The sequence below is a fragment of the Castor canadensis genome, chromosome 17, assembly GCF_047511655.1.
Source record: "Castor canadensis chromosome 17, mCasCan1.hap1v2, whole genome shotgun sequence".
Lineage (NCBI taxonomy): Eukaryota > Metazoa > Chordata > Mammalia > Rodentia > Castoridae > Castor > Castor canadensis.
This window is the reverse complement of record NC_133402.1, coordinates 45,520,292-45,532,551: the sequence shown is the minus strand read 5'-3', so window position 1 is coordinate 45,532,551 and position 12,260 is coordinate 45,520,292. Positions and strand designations below refer to the sequence as shown.

Here is a 12,260-nt window from a genome sequence, read left to right as displayed (position 1 = left end):
ATCCCTTGAAAAATCTTTTGTAGTGGTGGCTTTGTGGTCATATATTGTTTTAGTTTCTGCTTATCGTGGAAGACTTTTATTGCTCCATCTATTTTGAATGATAGTTTTGCTGGGTAGAGTATCCTAGGATTGAAGTTATTTTCATTCAGTGCCTGGAAGACCTCACCCCAAGCTCTTCTTGCTTTTATTGTGTCTGTTGAGAAGTCTGCTGTGATTTTGATGCATTTACCTTTGTATGTTATTTGTTTTTTCTCTCTTACAGGCTTCAATATTCTTTCTCTAGTCTCTGTACTTGTTTTAATGATAATATGCTGTGGGGTAGTTCTATTTTGGTCTGGTCTGTTTGTTGTTCTGGAGGCCTCTTGCATCTGTATGGGCACAGATTTCTCTAGATTTGGGAAATTTTCTGTAATTATTTTGTTGAATATATTATGCATTCCCTTTGCTTGCACCTCCTCTCCTTCTTCAATGCCCATGATTCTCAGGTTTGGTCTTTTGATGGAGTCAGTGAGTTCTTTCATTTTCTTTTCACGGGTCTTGAGTTGTTTAACTCATTGTTCTTCAGTTTTTCCTTTAATTACAATTTCATCTTCAAGTTCTGAGATTCTGTCTTCTGCTTGTTCTATTCTGCTGGATTGGCCTTCCATTTTGTTTTGCATTTCTGTTTCATTCTTTTCTCTGAGGTTTTCCATATCCTTAGTCATTTCCTGTTTAATTTTCTTTATGTTCATTTTAAGTTATCTATTTATCATGTTCTTTGTTTCACTTTGGTGTTTATACAGTGCATCTATAGTTTCTTTTATTTCTTCTTGTGATTTCTCAAATTCTCTATTTTTGTTGTTTAGGAATTTCTTGAGTGTCTCATGTATATTTTCGTTGACCATATCCAGTATCATCTCTATAAAATTCTCATTGATTACTTGCAGAATTTCTTCTTTCAGATAGTTCTTTTGGGCTTCATTGGGTTCTTTGGCATAGTTTATCTTCATTTTGTTGGAGTCTGGATCTGAATCTGTTTTCTTCATTTCCCTCTGATTCCTATACTAATTTATTACTGGGGGGTACTGGTTTCCCTCTTTTTTCCATCTTCCCATCATTGCCCTTGCTACTGTTACTGTCCCTGTACTGTGTGTAATTAAGTATTTTCTAGCTTGTAATAATAACAAGGGGATATCTACAATGGAAGGGTGAGGGGAGAGGGAAAGCAAAGAAGGTAAAGAAAAACAGAAAAACAAACAAACAACTAAAAAAAACCAAAAAATAAAAATAAAAAAAAACAGTGCCAAAGAAATAAACAGGGAGAGATAGTGTACTAATCAGCAGTAAGCCAAACAGACATTAGAGAGACAGAGAGAGGATGAAAAAAAAATCCCCAAGTTCAAGTGCAATAAAGTTTCAGTTTTAATCATTTTGGTGTCAGTCCCTCAGCCTCCAATCCTGGAGATAGTGTCTCAGAAGTAGTTCTTTCTTTGTCTCATCAAAGAGAAAAAAACAAAAAATAAAACAAAAAAACAAAAATAAAACAAAACAAAATATCCCAAGTTCAAATGCAATACAGTTTCAGTTAGTCCTTCAGCATGCAGTTCTAGTTTAGTCGTTGTTGCATCAAAGGAAGAGGGAAAAAAAAAAAGGTTCTAGAGACGGTTCTGTGAATGTCTATCTGAGGCTGTGGCTCACCTGCCCGCTGCTGTCAGCCTGCTCTTGCTGGAGGCTTTATTGATTGCAGATCTCAGGAGTGAGCTTAACACTCACCTGGCCCCGCAGGCTTTGTTTATTTAGAATTCTCCTGGGTGCAACTGCCTCGGTTACATGCTTTCCCCTTTCCAAGCACACTAGAGGAGGTGGTGCTACACCTGCCTTCTCTGGACAGTTTGTTAACTTACAGTTCATGTGGAGAAGTGCCCCTTCCCCACTTTCCAGTGGAGCTTTCCTCATGACAGCCACTGTTACAGGCTTTCCCGCTCCAAGGTTGCTGGGTGGGGGCTGCCACTCCTGCCTTCTCCAGCAGCTTGTCTATTTACATTTCTGTGATGAATTTCCCCTCCCCCCCCTTTGGTGCTCAGGGCACCCCGCCCTCTTTGCTACGTGTCTTTTTTTGTTGTTTTTATTCAGTTTGTTTTTTTTCTCTTTTTTCCCTGGGTGGGGGTCAGTCTGTCCAGGGGGCTATGCTGATCTGGCCCAGGGTTGTTTGTGGAAATACCACGTGCCGCTTAGCTCACCTGGTAGTCTGTTTCTCTTGAGCCAGTAGGAGCTGGCGTCTGGTGGTGTGGGAGCCCTCCTGGTTTCTCTGTTTAATGTGGAGTGGGGATGCTACGCACAGGCTGGGGGTGTGGAGGTGTCGGAGTTTTGCCTCTTCTTGGTGGTTTTTCCTGCAAGGTGTTTCTTCAGTGTCTCTTCAAGATTTTACTTTAGGAAGCATGCTTTCTGCTTCCTCCCTCTAGTTGCCATCTTGGAATCTAGCTCCATGTAGGTTTTTATCTGCACTGAAGCAAGCAAATCCCTCAGGATTCCGAAGCAAGACCGAGGTAAGGGAGAAAGGGGGGAAAGCTGGGACAAGCAATGTGAAGACTATATTCAGCCCCCTGAATATCTCAACTGTTATCAGGTCTTGGAGAAACAGTGCCAATTTGAACGAAAACAAGCATTAATGTTCTGGTCACTGGGAATCCATCTAAGTCTTTGATAATCTGGTGGGGTTGTGAAGCAGGGAGGCCTACTATCCCAGCTTGCACCACTTGGACTACTTTTTGGGTTTTTTTAAATAGGGTCTTGCTCTTGCCCTGGGCCACCCTCAGACCATGAAGCTCCTACCTCTGCCTCCTGGGAAGCTGGAATTACAGGTGAGACCTTGAATACCAGCCTGACTCTTGACTATACTGTGCTCTGGAAAGGCCTCAAAGTGCAAGATTGAAAAAAAGAACAGGTACTAAAAGGTTACTGAGCCCCTTCCTAGTTCCCAAGCTACGATAATTTGCAGAAACTTTATTTTGGAATGAAAAAATAATGTAATTGCTGTTATTGGAACCAGTGATGCCCCAAGGTGAAGCCCTCCAAAAGAGAGGCTCTTGGGTTCATGATGTTATTGAAAAAAATAATTTTAGGACACATCAAGGTAGAGATCAAGAAAGTTTATTAGTAAAGCAAAGATAGAAACATAGAACATAACCCAGACATGGGTGTGGCACATCTGATAACAGTGCAATGAGTGCTGTAACATCAGGGGTATTTATGTTGAAAAAGTAGATTGGGGGGGTTGGCTTGAATTTGCCTTAGGAAAAGTGCAGTGCTCCTCTTTGTTCTGACACCTGGTATATTTAATTAATTTTGCTGTTATACTATTTTATCATTTGGGTCCAAAGATTTCAAGGTTGGCCCACTTATTAAATTTGGGTCATTATAACATAGATGTCTGAGCATCTCTTTAAACAAAGGACAGAAAAAATGCTCACCATCTCTAGCAATAAAGGAAATGCAAATTAAAACCACACTAAGATTCCATCTCACCCCTGTTAGAATAGCCATCATCAGCAACACCACCAACAACAGGTGTTGGCGAGGATGCGGGGAAAAAGGAACTCTCTTACACTGTTGGTGGGAATGTAGACTAGTACAACCACTCTGGAAAAAAATTTGGAGGCTACTTAAAAAGCTAGACATCAATCTACCATTTGATCCAGCAATACCACTCTTGGGGATATACCCAAATGACTGTGACACAGGTTACTCCAGAGGCACCTGCACACCCATGTTTCTTGTGGCACTATTCACAATAGCCAAGTTATGGAAACAGCCAAGATGCCCCACCACTGATGAATGGATTAAGAAAATGTGGTATCTATACACAATGGAATTTTATGCAGCCACGAAGAAGAACGAAATGTTATCATTCGCTGGTAAATGGATGGAATTGGAGAACATCATTCTGAGTGAGGTTAGCCTGGCCCAAAAGACCAAAAATCGTATGTTCTCCCTCATATGTGGACATTAGATCAAGGGCAAACACAACAATGGGATTAGACTATGAGCACATGATAAAAGCGAGAGCACACAAGGGAGGGGTGAGGATAGGTAAGACACCTAAAAAACTACCTAGCATTTGTTGCCCTTAACGCAGAGAAACTAAAGCAGATACCTTAAAAGCAACTGAGGCCAATAGGAAAAGGGGAACAGGTACTAGAGAAAAGGTTAGATCAAAAAGAATTAACCTAGAAGGTAACACCCATGCACAGGAAATCAATGTGAGTCAATGCCCTGTATAGCTATCCTTATCTCAACCAGCAAAAACCCTTGTCCCTTCCTGTTACTGCTTATACTCTCTCTACAACAAAATTAGAAATAAGGGCAAAATAGTTTCTGCTGGGTACTGGAGGGCGGAGAGGGAGAGGGCGGAGTGGGTGGTAAGGGAGGGATGGGGGCAGGGGGGAGAAATGAACCAAGCCTTGTATGCTCATATGAATAATAAAAGAAAAAGGAAAAAAAATAAAGGACAGGTCCACCAGATGCTCTCCTCAAGACAGGTGTCCATCTTTGTGATAAGTATTTTTCTTTGTGAACACTTTTTGTGCCCAGAGGACTCACTTTCCCTGGTGGTTTTCCCGAAGATAAGTTTCTTTCTTTAAGATACCCTTACTCAGTTCCCAATGTACACTAATTATTTGGGCAAGCAGAGGGCAAGAACTACTTTTCCTTTTTTTCCATTTTACTAAATGTTGCAGCTTGTTGTATGTGTGTGTGGGGGGGCAGTGTAAGGCTTTAAGCAAAGAAAATAGTGCTCGTGTGCTTTTAATGAAGCCACATATTAATATAGTGTTTATCTCTGAATTCCTGGTGGCTCTTTCCCATGCCTCATCTTCCCTGATCTATCCTGCCTCATTACTACAATGATGAAGGGCATCTTTTGAAATAATAAACTCCTTTGAGTTAGGTAGTAGAAGCAGCTTCTGCATGTTACCTAAAGATGGCTTTTGTACTCTGTTCCAAGACCACTTCTGTTTAACTGATTTTGGTAAAGAAATAGGGAAATGACTCAACTGATCTACTGGCTTCAGAGTATGACTTTATGTAACTATAAAAATAACAAACATCATGTAGAGATAAGCCAGCATCTTCTTTATTCTAAAAATAACCAACTCCTTAAAATGAAGCAGATTGAATTGTTTTCATCCCACTCTGAGCAAAGGAAGCAAAAAGAAAAGTGATTATTTCGAATAGCAGATGTTTAATTATCACTATTTCCTGCAAAAACAATCTTATGTCTCTAGTTTTATAATATTAGAGGTGATTAAAGACACTCAAGAACAAAAAACAGTCTAATAATATAAGCAAGATTTTTATTTATATTGAAGAGAAAAATACCAAAATAAAAGACCTGTCACTGAGGATTCAGAGCTGCAATTCAATTTAATCTTATGGATTTAGATACAATTATTCAGCTAACCTAAATAAGGCTCTTTTTTGTTTCAATTTTCTTCCAAATGAGACCTAACATAGTACTCACCATCTACACCTATGGGGAAAAAAATCTCTAAAGTCTAGGGAACTAACACTTCCTCTCTAAGCAGGTTTCTTTTTCTTACATAATTTCTCTTTCTCTTTTTCTTTCTTTCTTGTGAAATTTTATTTTACACATTCCTTTCAACTAAGAAGAACGTGTGTATTTTTAATCCACAAGAGTTAAGTCTGCATAACCAGGATGTCCATCATAGAAATATTGCCTCTTCACATTCCTCAGGAATATTCTGGGTACTAAAAACATGGGTAAGTGCACAGGAAGCTAGTAGATGACAAAACACAGCTGGGTAATATACAGTGGTTCTGTAATGTTTCAACAGAGCTGGTTTCTGATAGAGAATAGAGAAGACATGGCAGTGCAGAGAGGTACATGGGTTGAGGGAGACAAAGACTGGCAATCAAGGAACCAAGGAGGAAGTATTGCCCTTAGGGAAAAGCCCAAGTTCCATCAGTACAAGGAAATGAAGAAAACACATTCAGAGATATCACCTGAACTCAGGGTATTATGAAAAGGCTTAAAAGGATGCCTGACCAAGGATGTAGGCTTAAGCTCTAAGGTAACAACTGGGAGTCCAAGCAGAGCCATGGAGGAAGGTGGGTGATCTGTTCAAACCATATTGCAGGATACTTCTCAGAAGGGGTGCGGGAACGTGTGGCCACCATTTCCTTCTGCAGCTCAACATCAGTCTAGAAGATGAATGAGGGCTTCAAGAGACCTTAATCCTAGCTTCCCTGGGGAAAGAAATGTGAAGATTTCCTGTATTCAGATCTCTGGGTATGAGATGACATAATATCCTTCCTTAGAAATATTTACTCTTAAAGATAAAAAATTCTTTCATTGAAAAAGAAAGCCTATGTGAAGAAAAAATTTCAGGCACCACATAGTGATGGGAAAATGATTGCGCAGTGACTGGAGAACACTTATCCACTCAGCAATACAGGAAGCATCAGCAGACGAATGCTCCTGAATGCAGCCAGTCTATTCCAGGCCCTCCAATCCCTGCTTTGAATAACTCTAGGAAGAGGGACTACTGTATCACAGAATTATGAACAAACCACTATCCTATCAAAATGGGACAAAAACCAAACAATCTTTTTTCACACAGATATACAACCTTTACTTCTTTCTTTCCAGTAATGTCAAGGAAGAAATATATATAACCCTTAAAATGAAATTATAAGGTACAGAGATAGGCCATAAATCTTACTCAGAGATTGATAGCGTCTTCCTTCTGAAACCATGGTCAAATAATTATTCAGCTACAATCACCTTTCACAGAGGTGCCATCCTTAGAACCTCAATTGGTCTCCCACTCATACAGAATCACCAGGTGAGAAGAGAGACTTTGGTATCATGAGGAAAGCATGAACTTCAAAGTCAGATCTGAGTTCAAATTCTGGCTCCAACCACTTATAAACCAGTCACCTAATATACTGAGACTTGTTTTTTTTCTTTTCTTTTGTTTTTGGAAAACAAAAACTCAGGTCTCACATTTGCTAGGCAGGTACTCTACCATTTGAGCCACTCTGTCAGCCTGAGACTCAATTTTCTTACACAAATGTTGCAAGAATTAAATAACATATCCTCAATAACTTATGAAATAATGAATCACTGTGTTGGGCTTAGGGATTCACAGTGCACAAAGAGGAATGGCTGAGTTAAGAATTGGGGAGATCCTAATTGTAGCCAGATGGACTTTGAACTAAAGACCTAAAAGTTTTGAATACTGGGTCAAGATGGGCTAAGACCGTCTTGGAGAGCTGGCCGTAGGGAGGGTGAGGAAAGCTGGCTGCATCTGTGGCGTTAATTGCTCCGTACCCTTCCCTCCCTTATTCTGGGAGCGGGAGAAGAAAGGACTCACGTAAGAAAGCCTCAGCCCCTCTCTTCAATTCCTAACTTGCAGGGAGTTGTGTGAAGAAAAGGAGGTCCAGCTGTGGCCACTGGCTTGCGACCATGGGGTTATGAGAAATGAAAGACAATATGAAAATTATAGAGTTAATTTGGAAGTCTGATGAACTGCTTACCTCTAGACTTCCTATTAAGTAAAAAATCAATATTCTTAAGGTCTAATTTATTACCATTTAATATTCCATTCGTTACACTTGAAAACATCCTATATGCTACCTTTGGCAAAACTTCAACCATCCCTCTAGAGTGTTTAGAAACACTGTTCCAATGTCCTACACTTGAGATATTATACGTTACCATGTGTCAGGCTTGTCATACATTACATTCATTATTTCATTTCATCCTCACAGCAACCCTGTGGGATAATTTATTCTCTTTTTACAGAAAAGTCTGAGGCTAAATGCAGTTAAATGACGTATGCAAAACTGACAAGCTAGTACTCAGCAAAGTTGGGACTAGAACACAGATCTCCCAAACCCAAAATCTGTATTTTTACATACTAAACTGTATATAACAGTGAAGGCAAAATCTCCCACTAGTTTTATATTAATGATAACCAACTCTTTAATGTTTTTAAGCCTATAATTGTTTCAACTTCATAAGGGCAACTTTTTCCTAGTTGTCTGAACATGTCCTGGAAAGCCAGGATATAGGTAGCTCACCATCTTCAGACCAGTACACAATTGAGGGAAAGGAGGGCGCACTCAATTTTTGCTGAGAGAGAGAGAGAGAGAGAGAGAGAGAGAGAGAGAGAGAGAGAGAGAGTATGTGTGTCTAACTTAACAGTAATTATACATAGACAACTCACTTATTTTAAAACTGCAAAAGACAAAGGACAGGTAAGCACACACCTATAACCTGAGCACTTGGGAGGCTGAGGCGGGAGGATCACAAGTTTGAGCTCAGCCTAAGCTACATAGTGAGATCCTATTATCATAAGAAAAAAAAATTAGCTGGGCCCTAATGGCTCATACCTGTAATTCTAGCTATTCAGGAGGCAGAGATCAGGAGGATTGTAGTTTGAAGCCAGGCCAGGGAAATAGTTCATAGGACACTATCTTGAAAAAGACCCAGAATGAAACAGGGCTGTCAGACTGACTTAAGTGATAGAGCACCTGCCTAGCAAGTATGAGGCTGTCAGTTCAAACTCCAGTATCAAAAAAAAAAAAAAAAAAAGAGCCAGGCACTGGTGGCTCACACCTGTAATGCTAGCTAATTATGAGGTTGAGATCAGGAGAATCATGGTTCAAGTCCAACCTGAACAAAGAGTTCACAAGATCTCATCTCCAAAATAATCACAGCAAAATGGACTGGAGGTGTGGCTGAACTTGTAGACCTAACTTCAAACCCTAGTCCAACACACAAACAAACAAAAAGACAAAGAATTAGTGTGAATGACTTCACTAGCAGAAAACAGTCTCTAAAAGGAACTGATTCAGCCAGTTTCACTACTGCTAAGTGTCAGTATTCAGGTATAATCCCAATATTTTAAGAGTATATAACAAGTGCCTTTCCTAACACTGTCGAGTGAAAATGAACACGTACTCATTGCATTTAAAATATACTATAGTTTTTTCCTAAGTATAAAAGTAGTACATTCTTCTTATAAAAAATCTAGAAAGTATAGAAAAGGACACAGAAGAAAATAGAAATTATCTACAATTCTGCATTACCCAGAAATAATCTTAACATTTTGGTTTGGTTTACTTCCTTTCTCTTTTGCATAAATTTAAAAAATTGAATTGTTTCATTGTTTTTCTTTCTTTCATCTTCCATTTTACCCAAACCATTTGACATGGAAATTAAATATTATTCCTCTTTTTTTTTTTTTTGGCATTACTGGGGTTTGAACTCAGCGCCTGGCACTTCCTAGGCAGGCACTCTACAGCTTGAGCCATGCCCCCAGCTCCTATACCCCTGTATTGTTGAAAATCTAGGGCTCCCCACCCCTTTCAGTTGTCTTTGTCTACTCATTATTTCCCATTTGGATTTTAAAAGTAGAATTATGGTTAATGATACTGCAAAAATTACTTTTTAGAAGAGTAGCAGTTAGCCCTATTACCAAGGATGTTTGTTATTTATGAGGTTTCTTTCTCTTCGTTATGTTTTCTCTGGTGTTGAAAAAGCTGTGAGCTGTAACGATAGGCTTTTCCACACTCACTACATTTATAAGGTTTCTCCTTAGTGTGGGTTCTCAAATGTAGAATAACTTGAGAAGTCTGCCGGAAGGTTTTCCCACATTCATTACATTTGTAAGGCTTCTCTCCAGTGTGAACTCTCTGATGATCAACAAGATTTCGATTAGAAGTAAAAGCTTTCCCGCACTCATTACATTTGTAAGGTTTCTCTCTACGATGAAGTCTCTGGTGTTCACTAAGCGTCTTCCTTAAGATGAACGCTTTTCCACACTCATCACACTCATAGGGCTTCTCCCCAGTGTGAATTCTCTGATGGTCCAGGATCTTTGTATTAGAACCACATGTCTTCCCACACTCCTTACATTTGTAAATTTTTTTCCCTTTGTGCATTCTCTGATGTTGAGTAAGGTTTGAGCTTCGGCTAAAGGCTTTTCCACACTCAATACAGGTGTAGGGCTTCTCCCCAGTATGAACTCTGTGATGTGAAATAAGTCCTGAACTCCTACTAAAGGCTTTCCCGCACTCCTTACATTCATAGGTTTTCTCTCCACTGTGGATGCCCTGGTGCCGAATGAGGTGTGACTTACCACTGAAAGATTTCCCACATTCACTACATGTATAGGGCTTCAGCCCAGTGTGGATTCTCTGATGAACCACAAGGTTGGAGCTATGACTGAAGGCTTTTCCACACTCCTTACACTTATAGGGCTTCTCTCCTGTGTGGATTCGTTCATGCACTGTGAGGTTTGCACTCTGACTAAAGGCTTTCCCACACTCAGTGCACACATACTGTCTCTTTTCAGCCTGAACTCTCTCATTTGTGGGGTCAGAGCACTGACTAACATCTTTTTCAGATTCTTGATCACTCCCTTCTGTGAGTGCTTTATTGTTTTTAACCCTATGTTCGAAGTTTCTTGTCTTTCTTCTCATTTTCTGATGGGAGCATTCCAGTGGCTTTTCTAGTCTTCTTTATCCCTTCAGAGGAAATTTTGAAATTTTTGCTTTCTTGGCAACACTGTTGTGGAATTCTTTAGAGAGTACAATGTGATTCTGATTTTTCAGGAATGATGCATTGTAATCAACACCTTTGCAGTCCCAGTTTCACCATCTGATAGAAGAAACAGAAATTGTGCATGTCACCTGTTCTCTGTACTATGGAAATAAGAACTGTCCAAAGGACAGGATGAGGTAGACCCCAACGCGTTTAGAAGGGTAAATGTTCAAAGGCAGGAAACTACTCAGAAAGCTAGAAAAGTGAACTTAGACACAGAAGCCAGAGTGAGCAGAGTCCAACTGGTCCAACGTGAGAGGAAGCAGTGAGCAGTATAAAATCCACCCTGGTTTCTTTCTGCGAACTCACAGAAATAGCGCATCAATTCATAATGGCAGGCTCAACTATAATCTGGTCCCTAGAAAAAGTAAAATGAAATATCCTTAGTTCTGTAACTGAAATGACTAATCTTCAGACTTGTTTGGCTTTTAGTTTTCCTAATGCTAGTGATATAGTGGCTGGCATAGAACAGACACTCAAAAATTGTTCTTTAAAACATCAAGTGGGATTCTATCTTAGGGTATGACTAAGATTTCATCTTTTTCTCTAGGTCTAGGTACCATGGCCCACTCTACCCCTGTATATTTAAGCCCCGTTAGATAAGTGGGAATACAGTTCTTTCACTATTGAAGCCTAGTCACATTACAGCCTGCTGTGTAGAGGCTGGTCTATACCTAGAGCCAGCTTTCTGTGCTAGTTTCATCTGTCTGCTTTTTACCATGCCATCAATCTAACAATCTACTGGGTGATCCTGAGGGGTCTAATTGAAGAAAAAGGTTAAAGCATGGTGGAGAACTGTGATAGGACTTTGCTTTGGCAATGTAAACAATGCAAAAGGATGAGATTAGGGGATAACACAAACAATTGGGGCTAAGACATGAAGCCACCTATCAAGAATGAACAGGAATTTCCCAACTGGTTTGACATGAAACTCTCTATATAATATAAGGTACATTTCAAATGCAGAGGGGGGTTGAATTGTAAAAGAAAATGAAAGGCGACTGGTGACTCCATGATACTAGCACATGCCTAATTTTTCTTCTACTATGCTTCATTTCAGACTTGTTTGTCTACATCTTGTTGGAAAAACACATTGTAGATAAAATTTTTCACCCTATCTCTTCTGCATTTTAATGATAAATAAAAAAGTGTAAGTATTTATAGTATAGTAATATATGTTTTGACTTATATAGACCTTGTGGAATGGTTAAGATACACTAATTAGCATATCTATGACCTCCCATACTTTTTTTGTGGTGAGAACATTTAAAATCTACCCTTAACAAATTTCAAGTATATAATACATTGTTATTAACTATAGTCATATTGTGCAATAGATTTTCTGAACCTATTTCTCCTGGCTGAAATTCTGTCCTTTGACCAACATTTTCCCCGTTTTTTTTTTTTTTTGTTTGTTTGTTTGTTTTGCCATACAGGAGATTGAACCCAGGGCCTTGAGAATTCTAGGCAAACACTCTACTGTTTGAGCTACATCCCCAGCCCTTTTTGTTTTGTATCCTTTTGGGGAAAGGGTGGGATTGGGGTTAGAACTCATGCCTTCATGCTTAAGAAGCAGGGACTCTACTGCTTAAGCCTCACCTCCAATCCCTTTTTAGTCTGGTTATTTTGCCCAGGCTGACCTTGAGTCTCA

General features: G+C 39.5%; 1 protein-coding gene across 2 annotated transcripts in view; it reads right to left on the bottom strand.

Moving 5' to 3' along the window:
- LOC109682495 (zinc finger protein 197) overlaps positions 1 to 12,260 on the bottom strand; it is an 80,562-nt gene that overhangs the window by 32,401 nt on the left and 35,901 nt on the right. Inside the window, exon 7 of one of the 2 annotated variants that reach the window (XM_074059507.1) lies at positions 9,631 to 10,351. In XM_074059507.1, the coding sequence (XP_073915608.1) occupies positions 9,631 to 10,351 (721 nt within the window). Of the gene's footprint in view, positions 1 to 2,996; positions 10,667 to 12,260 lie in introns of those variants that run through there. The other variant, XM_074059505.1, reaches the window with a different exon arrangement.